At 35.1% G+C, this 14,428-nt stretch overlaps 1 protein-coding gene across 1 annotated transcript; it reads right to left on the bottom strand.

The window, feature by feature from the left end:
* Positions 1-5,684: 5,684 nt before the first annotated feature.
* Positions 5,685-8,276, bottom strand: LOC128856500 (uncharacterized). Its single transcript, XM_054091801.1, has 2 exons — positions 7,526-8,276; positions 5,685-5,895 (listed from the first exon to the last, which is right to left on the bottom strand). The coding sequence occupies exons 1-2, from the start codon at positions 8,230-8,232 to the stop codon at positions 5,685-5,687; spliced, it is 918 nt and encodes a 305-aa protein (XP_053947776.1). The 5' UTR covers positions 8,233-8,276.
* Positions 8,277-14,428: the final 6,152 nt, after the last annotated feature.

Raw genomic sequence — 14,428 nt, 5'->3', positions numbered from 1 at the left:
TAGTGTATTTCTATTGTTATGTTGTTTGTCCGTAGGTCGTTATCTGTTTACTAGTAAAGGTTATTATTGTTTGTCCGTTGTAGTTCGGTAGTGAATCATGTTGAGATAAGTTTGTTGTTTTGTACATCGTTATCACACAAGGTTAAAGTGCATATGAGTATTGTTATTTGTCGGTATAGACAATGATGAGTAATCATTGATTATAAATGTATATATGACTAACGTCGTTAACTCGCTCTCCATCCCGTTTGGTCGTCACCCCATGCTAGGATTGACAACTGTAGTTGACACTATTGTTTACCCAGTAACGGAAATTAGTTTTTATTTTATTGATCTGATTGGAGTTCTTTACAAGAATCCAACCAACGATATGATTACATTATAGAAAATGTATGTATTTGCGTTTAGAATTTGATTGAGAAGCAAAGGCTATTGTAGCTAAATATATTATATATGTGGGAGCTAGTGAATAGCGAAAACGATGTGTTTACTTGTACGGCTCGATCCAAAAAGACCGAGACCGAAAATTATTTCGTTTATTAGCTCAACGGTACAAAGCAAAATAATAAGAAAATTGTTGAGATATTGGTGTGGTTAGGTAGTGAAATAAACATATAAATATAAACTATTAATTATATTTATTTATTAATATTAATAAAGAGCGCGTGTGGGCGCTTGCTCTTTACTTGCCGGGTGCTTGATCCAATCTAATCTGTCTCAACGGCAACGACAAGCGGACAAGCAGAGTGACGCTATCCCCACTTACTCACTTCATACATATATAGATAGATAAGCGCAGAACGCAACTGCGCAACTTGTATGTATAACATATGATGTATCAATATAATATATAATATATACCGTATAATATAAATGTACACTGAAGAGCAAAACTGTAACAAAATGTAATACTTTCTATTTCAACACATTTTTTTTAGACATGTTTTAACAAATCAAATATTTTTTTTGCATAACTTTATTGGCATGTATGTACTCTCTCTCTCAAACCGGTTTGGTGTCAATGCAACAACAACAACACTAGTAGCAAGCAATAATGCAAATAAAGACAAATGTTACAGTTTTGCACTCAACCCATTTTTTATTTTTTACAATAAATAAAATAAATATTAATAAGATGTCCAATATCCTTTGGATTTTTTCAGCTCGTGGATACGATTGGGCATACTTCGTGTATACCTCAAGACAAAGTCAGTCGGAATAGCATCCCATACATCGCGTGTTCGCTCCCACAGCTCATTAACTCCACTGGGCGGACTTGAATATTCGGCAAGCTTCGATTTTACATGACTCCATAAATTTTCGATTGGGTTCATGTCCGGTGATTGTGGAGACCACTTCAAGTTACGAAATTTTTGGCGTTGCATCCAATTTCGTACAACATGTGCGGTGTTCTTAGGGTCATTGTCTTGCCGAAAAATTACTTTTTCAGCAGCAAGACCCATACTTTCCACTACACCCGGCAGATTTTGTTGCAATATGGCCAGGTATTCCTCTTTCCGCATTATACCGTCTATTCGTACTAAAGGACCCACACCATTTTTGGAAATGCAGCCCCACACCATAATGGAGCCACCACCATGTTTTACTGTCTGCTTGATGTGATGTGGCTGGACTGCATTTGGGTCTTTAACCCAATACCAGGCCCGACCATCTGACTGAAATCGATTGATTTTGGTTTCATCAGACCAAATAACCTGCAATCGTTTTGAAATTTTATGAAAAAAGGTCTTTTATAATCCATTTATAAAGACGTACCTGATCCCAATCTTCAACTGTCCAGCTTTGGTGAGCCGCAACAAAATCCCGCCTCAACCGCACATGTCTTTTTGTCAGCATTGGCTTGGTTTTCTTCTCCGCTGCCTTTAGCCCCAGTTTTGACAGGCTGCGCCTGGCTGTCCACTGACTGGCATCAATATCCAGCATCTTTAGTGCTTCTTTGGGAGTGACCGCCTTGCTGCTTGTTACCAAATTTGCCAGATGGCGGGCATCGCGGTCGCTTATCTTCCTTGGCCGGCCTCCTTTGTTACTGGGAACAGCGTCTGGTACATTTTTCCGCAGCCTTTGTTCGCGATATTTACAAATTTATTTTTCTTTTTCAATACGATAATACTTCTCATATGATATAAACCATTCCTTTTTACAGCAACAGCTGTTATTTCGTTTTCTTTATTAATAATTTTTGCCAGTTTATTTTCTAAAATAATTTTATTATTATTCGTAATTTTACTCACACTAATTAAATTCGCAGTCATATCTTTTGCAAAAAATACATTTTTCATATTAATTTCACCTTTTTTACCGAAAACATCAAAAATACTAACTACATTTCCGACTTTTGTAGCTTTTACAACACGATTATCGCCCAAATGAATATTTATTTATTTATTTATTTAATTTATTTATTTAATTAATTAATAGTCTAAAAAAAAGGATTTGTTAAAATTTCAAAATTTTCAAAATATGAATCATCGTTAATAATATGGTCCGTACAACCACTATCGAGTAACCAATTAATTTCGCATACATTATTATTATTATTAAACTTACATTTTTGCGCTGTATTACAGTCAACTCTCGCAATCCAAGCTCTGTTGTCTTCTTTTTGTTCTCCTTCTTGCTCGGCTTGGTGCGCGCGCATTCCTCTTTGGCCTCTGCCTCTTCCATGGTTGCCACGTCCTCGATGCGTGCCTCTGCCTCGCGTAGATGGCCATGTTGAACTGCCGCTTGCATTTTGGTCGCCATTTTTACAATCTCGCTGAATATGACCAACTTTTCCACATTTGAAGCACTTTCTTCTATCGGACATGAATGCATTTGACCTCGGCTTGTAATTTTCCTCTTTTTGCATTTTTATTTCTTTCATCAAAATTTTGCTTTTTACATATTCTGCCGTTTGTTCTTCTTCTTTTAATACATCTATTAAATCGCCTATATAGCTATAGGACTCCGGCAAAGTATTCAATATATAATTCAGTTTTTCTCTTTCTGTAATTTTTGCACCCGCACTTTTTAAATCATTAATGCACTTTTCAAAATCGCTAAAAAATGTAGAAGCGTCATTATAATTTTTTAACTTAATTTTCTCTAACTTATTTCTGTACACAATTTGTAAAGCCGTTAATTCTTTCAGATATAAACTATCAAATTTTTTAATCATGTCATATGCCGTTTCTTCGTCATTAATGAATTCCATTTGCTTATTGGAAATACCGTTATAAATGAGACTTATTGCTTTCACTTCTTTTGCGTCCCATTCTTCGCCTTCTTTGTCCGTCTTTGCTCGTTCAATATTAACTGCGCACTTTTTCAACTTGAGCGACATTGTTAATCGTTTTTTCCACATGGCGTAATCTTCACCATCAAAAATAGGTATCTTGATTTCACCATTGTGAGCCATTTTGTATTGTAAAACTTTCTCGAATTTTCTGACTTAAACGAGAATACAATTTTGACTTTTATTTTAAAACGATAACACTTTTTAACTTTTAACTTTAACGGCAATACTTCACAAAATATTACACGTGCTTTCTGACATACACTGTAACTTATTATTTTTAATTTTCACTTTAATACGGTACCATAGAAAAACTATTATCACTCGTGCTTTCTGACATACACGGGATTACTTTATTTTTATAAAAAACGGTACCACTGAAAACTTTTTAACCACCTAACCAAAACCTTGCTCTGCTACCATGTTGAGATATTGGTGTGGTTAGGTAGTGAAATAAACATATAAATATAAACTATTATTATATTTATTTATTAATATTAATAAAGAGCGCGTGCGGGCGCTTGCTCTTTACTTGCCGGGTGCTTGATGCAATCTAATCTGTCTCAACGGCAACGACAAGCGGGCAAGCAGAGTGACGCTATCCCCACTTACTCACTTCATACATATGTATATACATATATAGATAGATAAGCGCAGAACGCAACTGCGCAACTTGTATGTATAACATATGATGTATCAATATAATATATAATATATACCGTTTAATATAAATGTATATACCTTACACATTCTCAACAAAAATAAAAGCAAAGTAATTAATAAGCTTAATCTAGTTGTGATGTCCCCACATATATGTACCGCAGAAAACCAATGCATCTCAATCATAAGTTGATCCTATTTTGGGCATATATGTATGCCTTTACATGATTGAATGAATCATCGTCATCAACATTTGTGGGCCGTCTGGGTTGTGGTGATGTGCATGTAAATGCAAGTAAGCCAGGGAATACATATGTACATCTGCTTCCATTTAGATAGTATTTCCACCTATATGCAGCCCCTGCTATCAGGATTTCATAATTCCAAATTGAAAATCTGCCCAAAAGTCCGTGAATAAAACGATGCTATAAAAATTCCCGACATATAAATTAAAGATTAAAAATTGAATATATATTCCTTTCTATATTTAAATTTGTAAGGTTATGCTACCTTTAAACGTCAGAAAATGAATACGCACGTGTAAACGCTGCGATTGCTTTATTTCAACTGAAAAAATGATCTATGTACAAAAAATCATGATGGAAAGAATAATGAGATGGCGCCCATCGTGGTCCCGTTACTTTGCGCTCAGCGAATTTGACAATGAGTTACGTGGTTTTAGCACCAGTATGGCCAGATTACCATTTTCGTAACTTGATTTAAATTTATAATTAGTGTTATTCTGCTTTCGGCAGTCAAATCTCTCTCTCGCTATTGCAGAGTTGCCTAGCTTTGGATATAAAAACGCACTAAAATGCCCATTTAAAGAAAATAAAACACCAAATTTTTATTGAATTACTTAGAGAACTTTGTATGCGTAACAAATTGTCTTTAGAATGTGCGTTTTTTTAAATAAATGCGTTATGCTAATGTACAATTTAATTTATAAGTTTTTTTTGTTAAGCGAAACTCTTTTGTTAAGAGAACGACGTTTTTGCTATATATGAGGTTATTAGGGCGGGTCGATTTAAAAATCGCTCATTGCTCTGTGAAAATCGTACTGTAGGGATCAAAATAAGAAACTTTGGCGAAGGAACCATACCTCTAAAACGAATTCTGATGTCCCCCAATTTGGGTCGAACTTTTGGGTAGGGTCAAATTTTGCTCATTTCGCCTATTGTTACTTGAGGGTGTTACTGATATTCAGCATCTGGTTTATAGTCAAACGCTTCTCTTTTTAAGGCCGGCGGGCAATTAGATGTCCTAAATTCAGTAGTTTTCGCGAAGCGTTGTAGGATGAGAAAAAAAACAATTAGCCAAATGAAGTTTTGGGGATGTTTAATATATATTTGAACTAAAAAAAAAAAATTTGTACAATCTCCAACAATATATTGTAAGCCGAGTTATCAATAGATTCCCAGAGCGCCTTGCCACTGAAGTATCCAACTTCTGTACAAGATACAACTTGCAATTTTCATCTGAAAACAAAAAAAAAAAGATTATTAATTTTGATGTAATTATCTTCGATGTGAACTAAGAAAATTGGGAGAAACACGTAAAATTCGAATTTTTGGGGATTATTAATCCTCACACAACGCGTTGTTACTGCCATTCTCATCTGACTTAAGCAAAGTGAATGCTGCTCTTCTGTTTCATTTGCTCGATTATCAGCTGCACGTGATCGCAGTCCTTGGCGACTAAGCTCGCCTTGCTCTTCGTTTTCATTCGCTCAAGAAGCAGCGGAATTTAATCGCAATGTTTCACGCCTAAGCCTAGTTTGCTCTTCGTTTTCATTTGCTCTACACAAAACTTCCCGCTTGCGCGAATCAGCTAAACGACTCGCATGCGCTTCCTCTGACTCATTTGCTCTATTTGCTCGACTGTTTGCTGCCTTCTGACTATGACGACTGAGACGCGGCCTTTTACGGGAAGGCATTTCACTAAATAAAAATATTACATTAAAGAACAATAATAGATATTCAGTTTTTATAAACCAAAAATACATATATTATTCTATAGATTTTTTAATGCAATTCGATATATTTTCCTTTAACTTTTATAATCTAGAAATGTGGTATAGTAGTAAAACTTTTTGCAACTACGAACTGAAAAAATGCTGAAATAACCAATAACAGTCCAACTTTTAGAAAAACTCACATGAAACACGCGAAAACATTAAAATCCCACTTTTGTCATTCGATAAATTATTTGTATCACCAAATATATAAATCCCACTTAAAATATTTTTAGAACTATAATTTCTTCACATAAATAATCACTCTTACCACCTTTTTAAACTTTTGAAAGTGAACTTAATTATAAGTGGTGAATTGCTTATTATTATTTTAGTAATTTTAAATTATAAGATTGCACTTCTAAAACCTTTTTGCGAATATATATATATTACAATGGAATGCATCAGCTGTTTTTTGTTTACATATTTACAGTGATGACGATTAAACGATGATTTTATAACTTGTGGTACACACTGTCAATATTTTCTGCTAGTTAAACTTGCACTTCAATTTGATATGTGTTGTTTGCTATTTTATTAATTTGGATTATTTCATATTTAATTTCAAAATAAAACTATTTTAGCTTACATACGTAATCATATAGCTTTGAGTGTAATATTTATGTAGCTAAACCGGCATTATTATCTAGGCATGGCGTAGTTTTTAAAGCATTTTTTTTTTTAAATAAAATTGATATTTCGCTTAGATTGCTGGACTGTTTACTTACCGATAAAGCTTTACCAATAAGAGAATGGATTCAATTCAGCAATAGCTCTATCGTTGATAATATAAATTCGTTTCTATATCAAATGGTCTAACCCCCATTTTTCTCTAAGCTCATATTTTTTCTAGGAGTACTAATACTAACTTCATTCAACTTTTTACCAATTTTTGGTATTCTACCATAAATGCGTCCAGTGATATGCAGTGTGAAAGTTTGTATAGGAGGTGTCACGCCCCATTTCTAGCTATCACCAGTTTTCATGCAGGTGTAAGGTATTAACCTTATATAATCTCTTACCAAATTTCAGTTGTCTAGCCCAAATACTTCCGGAGATATGGACAATGAAAAATTGCTTTTATATGGGAGGTGCTAAGCTCCCTTTTTCATTTTTCTCAGTTTTCTTGGAGGTATTAGGGATTAACCTCATATAACCCCTTACCAAATTTCAGTAGTCTAACGTAAATACTTCCAGAAATACGGACTGTTAAAAATTCCATTTGTATGGGAGGTGCCACGCCCCCTCTATATATCAAAATATTTTTTTAGCCCATGGCCATCCCGGTAAGGTATCCAGTTTGTGTTTCAAATTTGGTTACGATCGGTTTATGCGTTTAGGACGCAAGTCGATCTATAGATACATACATAATTTGAATTTTATATATAAATATAGAAGATGAGCGAGAGCAATAACTTACCGGAAGAGTTTCACAAGTTTCGATTTGACGGCTCAGTTTTCCGGTTGCCGATCTTGGTCCAGTGCTGGTTGATTTATCCAAAGCTTCAAACAAATGCCGAAACGGAAGTTCGTTAAAGTGTAGAAGGCAAACGAACCAATGCAATGGTCTTTTTAACAGCAATTCGAATCGTCGTATAATTCCGCCGTGTGGGCCAGTGTTTGTTGGCTCACCGTCAGTGCATATTCCAATTAATGCATTCAGTGATATATTTTTATCGTTGAAAAAGCCATTTAATTTGGTTGTTTTGTATTCAGCGGTTTCATGTTCCAGTCTTACGTAACCAATCAATTCAGAATTGGGTTCTCTCAAAATAACAAGATGAGGTTCTTTTACCATCCTAGTATGATACTTCTCATCAATTTTATCTATCGTTAAAGTATCATCTTTTCTGCCATCGAATGAAAACGCTAACAAATTGGAATCATCTAACCGTTTGCGAAGCACTTCTTGTCTGCATTTCTCTTTTTCTCTGCCAACTTTCGATTTATCCATGATGAGAGGTTTCCCATGCTTATCTTTAATTTTAAAATCTTGCAAAAGAGCGGTTCCCAATGCTGATGCTACTCTGTCAGGCACACCAAATCTCACACATACCAAGGCAAAGTTAAAACAATCGTATCTCTCTGTGTATTGTGAACTTGTGCTTCTATCCATATCTTCTTGAACCGGTGGCGGTGCGTATGTTGAATCATCGGGATTTTGGTATGTTGGCATTGATGACATAGACGTTGCTCTTTGCTCTTCAGTTTCCATCACAAATGCATCCATTTTTAGTCTTCTCCGATAATGTTGATCGTGCATGAACTCTTTGAGGCGTTCGGGAACCCAGCCGCATGCACATGGAGCTGCCTTCAAATCGCATTTACATATTCCAATGTAAAAAATTGTTTCCAGAGATTTTACATACTCTGTAAATTGTTGGATGTTGTTTCTTCTCTTGATTTGCTCTTGATACTTGTCAAGCAATTTATTCAATTTATTAAATACACTTTTTTCAGCATTATTTCCATACCAAGTTTTTCCCAAATTCCAATCAACTTATCTTGTACTTGAATAGTGAATGATTTATGGGAAAACTTTTTTTAGCACGTTCGCTTAAGTAAAAATAATATCTCAAGATATCCAGATGGGTTGGTAAATTAAGATCAGTTAAATCAGTAGACACACCAAAAACAGAAACATCATGCTTGGGTATAAGACTCATTGGGTTTTCGATAGTTGTTGATGTAGTTGCTTCATCTTGCGGTGTAGAGGATGGTGGATTCATTGTAAACTTTTTGATTTGGAATGGTTACTCACTTATTATAATTATTATTTTTTTTTTTTAAATATTTCTTTTATCTGAAATTAGCACTTCACTCTTTGAGTTCTTCACAACGACTTAATGCATTCACAAAAACTGTTGCGTTATATATGGTCTACGAGACGAGGTAATAAGAATGAAATGGTAATTTCAATTCTAACTGCTGTGTCTTGTGGTTGCTTAAACAACACAAGCAATTTTACGATCTGCAATTGTGTCACAGTGATACCTTAATTCTTGAAATGGTTGCAAAAAACGCGCATTTCTTAAGAAGGCCCCTACCCAAAAGTTCGACCCAAATTGGGGAACATCAGAATTCGTTTTAGAGGTATGGTTCCTTCGGCAAAGTTTCTTATTTTGATCCCTAGAATACGATTTTCACAGAGCAATGGGCGATTTTTTTGCCTCCCCACAAATCGACCCGGCCTACTGTATAGCCACACGATCTCAGGATTAACTTAACGGATTTCAATGAAATTGGGCACACAGATAGTGTATCACATTTCTAGACTTTTCACCTAGGTGTTGCCACTGACAATGTTTCACAGGGTTGCCACCTGTTCGAAATTAAAAAAAAAATTGCATGAAATTTTCCGATATGGGTATCAAAAGAAAGGTATTTCATTCCGCATTACAATAGAGATATAAAACCCCTCATTTTTTTATTAATTTTATTATATTAAAATTAAAAATTGTTACATTAAATATTTTAATGCTGTTTTCGTAATATTTTTAAAATTTTTACTTGGTGCGAATAAGCCACTAACGTAACAAAAGTTATTTCGATTCGGGCACTGCATTTTTCGTAAGATGAAATATACAGAAAGACGTTTTCGCGCAACAGAACTTAAAACAATCGTCAAAGTATACGTCTGCTAGTAGCGCAACTGTCAGATGATCGGAACTTCCGGAACTATAACAAACACACACAATAAATTAAAGGTTAATAAGTTGTTTAAAAATTTGGAGACCCTTCAAGTTATGCCGAAAATTTAGAAAAAAATTTTTTTTTTTTTAGAAAAAAAAAACATTTATCAATTCTCAGATTTTCTTGATGTATCAGAGATTTTCATGTACACGTGAGAATTTTTTTTTATGTATAAAATATAGAGTTCGTAGTGTGAAAAACTTTGGATCAATTTTAACCCTTTTTCCGTGATCCAATCGCGCTGAATTTCTGCAGGTAGACTCGTGGAAATGTTTTTATTATGTAAAATTAAAAAAAAAAAAAAAATCAATTCTCAGATTTTCTTGATGTATCGGCGATTTTCATGTACACGTCACACTTTTTTTATTTTTTTTTATTTTATAACTTTAAACGACCAATTCTTATATGCATATCTGTATAGCCACACGATCTCAGGATTAGCTTTATGGATTTCAATGAACTTGGGCACACAGATAGTGTATCACATTTCTAGACTTTTCACCTAGGTGTTTCCACTGACAATGTTTCACCATTCAGTTTTTTAACAAAATTTGATACGACACCGAGCTTAATGTGTAGTGATGGCTAAATGATTTGAGATGGCTGCACTAATGGTAGATTTTCTATACTTTCTACGCCTACTTTGTAGCATGTTCGCGGCTTCCACTTAAATTCAGTGTAATGTTGATCTCTTTTGCGACCTTCCCATGTACACAAAAAGCACTGGTGGGTAGGAAGTCCACGCTTAAGGAGGGAAGTACCTTTAGAGCAATTAATTGAGTTATGGCGGTTCACGTAAATCGTGTCGCCGCTGACATCGAATTCGGCGAAAGCGATCCTGACCGCAACTTTCATCTGAAATCATAAAATCAAACATTATTTTACTCAGGAGGGTTTTTTATCCTAGATAGACTACAATCTCTAGCAAATTCGAAGATTAACTATTAAAATGAGGCTTCAAAAAAAACTTTTGGTTTTTTTTGCAAAAATTTTCAAACATTTTTGTGTTAAAAAGTATCTAAAAATCATGTTTTCTTTTCGTCCGTAGTCTACCTAGAGTAGCTTTTTATGCCCTTTAAAATGAAACCTTGATGAAGAAAATTGGTTCAATACTTTTTCCGTAATCACTTACGCCAATTTGAAAAACATGGTTTCGAGAAAACGCCGTTTAAAGTTCGCGGTCAAGGAAAAAGAAACTTACCGAAGTTGGACGCTAATCAGCACCACCAGGCTCATAGAGCAAACCCTCAGCTTCCTCAAAATATTCGTTTTCGGCGAGTTGTGCCTCCCTACGAGCACTGCGGGCCTCCTTCGTGCAGTCGCTGTGACGTCGGTCTGCGCGCGCCAGTCCAACGTCGTCCATCTGATCGGCGAACATCCTGCACTGATGCCCAATTATGCAGTCCAGAGATCCCATTAGCCTCAAAATCGAACTGTAGCCTTCATTAAACAATCCGGCAGCGATGTACGCGGCAATTTCAATAATTTTTTTCCCGGAATTGAGATGTTTTGGAGTCATGCGCCACACCGCAAAATCCATCAGGCCACAAAAAATGTTGATTCCTTATCGACCTATGCCCAGTAGTCGAAAAACGAAGACAATTCTCCTATTGATTTCATAGCCCGTATTAAGAGTTGGCCCCGAATTTATTTCTCTCCGACCACATGAACATGAAACAACAATCTTAAAACCCAAACATCTTTGTCCACATTCCGCGAATTTCACTTCTTTTTTACAATTTGCGCAGATAAGAATGTCCGAGAGCGCGCCAAAAACTGTCAAAAATTCGATTATTCTGTACGTGTGAAGCACATTCACAATCACAGATTCTGCACTTGAACTTGTAATTTTTTTTCGAGCAGAACTTGCATTCGGATCGTCCTTAACGTTTTTCGTAAATCGATTTCCATAAAATTTACGTTTTCTCGAAATCGAACTACGCGTCGCGGAGTCTTTTTTGCCTTTGGGATACATCTTTACTCGCCAAGAGTCGAGGCAACACTGAAACTAGCCCGAGAAACTGACGAAAAAGATGCGTGAAGAAGAAAGGGAAGGGAGAAGAGTATTCTTTACACTAAGTTCTTGGAAAATAAAACAACACGGTATTCCGGATTACGCGCTCAACGGGGATCCTTGACGCCAGGCGCGCTCGGTCGGCTCGGCGCGCGTCACTTTCAAGTGGCATATCTTCCATAATTTTCAAGATCGGCTTTTGAAATTTTGCAATAATATTCTTAGAGCATATACCTATCGGTTAAAACAATAAAAAAAAATCGATTTTTTGAAACGTCTAAAGGTACTTCCCCCCTTAACACCCATGAGTAATCCGACCACTTTTAGATCGCAGCATATTTTCCAATTATGCTCTTGGTAGTTTATCAGCTGTAATATTAATTCCATGCCTTCGTATGTTTCTTTGAGGTTGGTGGCATATGCGCTCGGGACAGCTGGATGTTCGCTACCGATATGAAGCAGCACCACTTTAAGGCTGTTGACCGATGCATCGATGAAAAGTCGCCACTCCTCGCAATCACATCAGTCTTTCTGTACTTCAGCAAATTGCTCTTTGTCAGCATTTAAATTGTGCACATATGCTGATGATGCCTATAATACACAGAATTAGTTATGAAATTCAATAACCACAAAATTGTACTACAATAATTATATATAATTATATATTTTACAATCTTACCTTTATATTTTCGCGTGTAATTCGCCCACTTGTTGCTGGTAGAATATTTTGCGAAATGTTCGATAAGCAGAGTTGCATGCTTACGAATAGTCAGATCATAATGCTGCGCTCACACTATGATCACTACTTGAGCATGTTATCATCGGAGTGCGACGCAATGGCGGGTTTAGAAATGTGGGGCCTCCACGGTCGCTCCGCATTAGTATTTTATTTGCAGTATGACACGTCCTGATGCTAGTAATTCGAAAATCGCAGTGAAAGTTACAATTAAAATTGAAGTGAAAGTAACCTCGCCGAACAACGTTTAAGGGGTTATACGCAGTTATGAAGCAAATAAAAGACGGGTTGTCAAGGATTTATCCTGAAGAAACGTCAGAATATTTTAATTTGAAAATTTTTGGCGGTTATAAAAGCATCCTTCAAGAACGTAACAAAATTTTTTATTTATGAAAATGTTGATTATAGAGCGCGTTGCAGGCGATTTCTGGAACTTCCTTTAAGGGGGGAAGCTGGTCTAGAGCGCAAAAAATGGGCATATTTTATGAATTTATTTTGACTCAACAAAGGAATGAATCGAAAATCTGTGAAATAGGTTTAATAATATAGCTTTCATGGTACAAATACAAAATTTTTCGTCTGAATTAATTTCAAAATGGCCGCTGTCCAGCAGTTCTCCTAAGGCGCCTTTTTTTCTAGTGGGTCCATTGCCGAAGACGTAAACTCCTGGATCAAAAAATAAAATTTTTTTAGTTTCTATATAACAACAGAAAGAGACGTACGTAGGATTTTTTCGATATTTTGTTTTTTCGCGAAATGGTGCACGTTTGAACAAAAAGTTACAATTTTCACTATAAAGAACGACATAAAATTGTTGATTAAAAAAAAAACTATGTAATATAAATAAAAAATCCTACGTACGTCTCCGGAGAAAGGTATTTCGAATGTATTGTCAAAATTTCGTAAGAATCGGTAAAGATTTGTTCGAGTTATGTCTTCGGCCAGTTTAAAAAAAGTGATTTCGAGAAAAACGCGTTTAAAGTTGTAAATAGCGTTCGGGGCATACCTGCGAGGCACTGCCGTCGAATGAAACATTTGGGCATTTAGACATTTTTGCTGGCATCCCTCATTTGGTATATTATTTCTAAGACCCTAAAGCACCTTTTAAGACAAAAAACAATTTTTCGATTTTTTCAAAATTCTAGACCAGCTTCCCCCCTTAAAAAAAGACGATTTACGGTGTACATCGTAACTCAGGATTGGATTATCTGAGTAATATTATTACAGGAATTAAATATAGCCTAATGAAAAATTGAAGTACATATTACGAATTTCTTACAGAAAATGGTGACTTTATTTAATAAACATTTATTTACATGTGATATCAACATTCGATATTAATATCAAGCCACAATTTAAATATTTTCATCTGTGACTTCAGTAATAGTTATATTCGATATTTCCTCTGCCGGTATTATTGTGACGATTGGTCGATGATAACTAAAGTACGTTACAAAAGTATGATGGATGAAATATTATCAAGATATCTCACAAATACAGCACATATTGTTGTTCCATATTTGGTAGTAGATTCTCTTGGATTGTTGTTGACTTGCAATTGAAATTCTTTTTGAAGAAATGTCATTAATGGCACTGATTCAGCTCTTGCAAAAGTTACATTAAAAAATCCAACTAAATTTAATGGTAGTTTATGTTTATTCGTTTTAAAAATTATTGAACCTCTTTGACTTTAAGGAAATAACCTTTCATGTAAAAATGAAATTATATGATCCATTTTGTTATTAGGTGAAATGTATACTACAATCATATATAATTCACTTCCATCTTCTAGTTTAACATGTGAAGCACACATATCACCAATCTAGTTTGGGAAACATGAACTTCTACACATAAAATATATGTATTTGGGTTTTATTGTTAAGAAAAATAAATTTACAACCTTAAATTAGTTACCGACACGTGTCCGATTCAAAAAGAGAAGAATATTGAAATTGAAAATGAAATGACCTCTCATGCCAGAAGCACGGCGTTGCCATATCAAAATTAATATAAATT

Source organism: Anastrepha ludens, chromosome 3 (genome assembly GCF_028408465.1).
Source record: "Anastrepha ludens isolate Willacy chromosome 3, idAnaLude1.1, whole genome shotgun sequence".
Taxonomy (NCBI): Eukaryota; Metazoa; Arthropoda; class Insecta; order Diptera; family Tephritidae; genus Anastrepha; species Anastrepha ludens.
The sequence above is the reverse complement of the archived record's forward strand: the minus strand, read 5'-3'. Positions and strand labels throughout refer to the sequence as shown.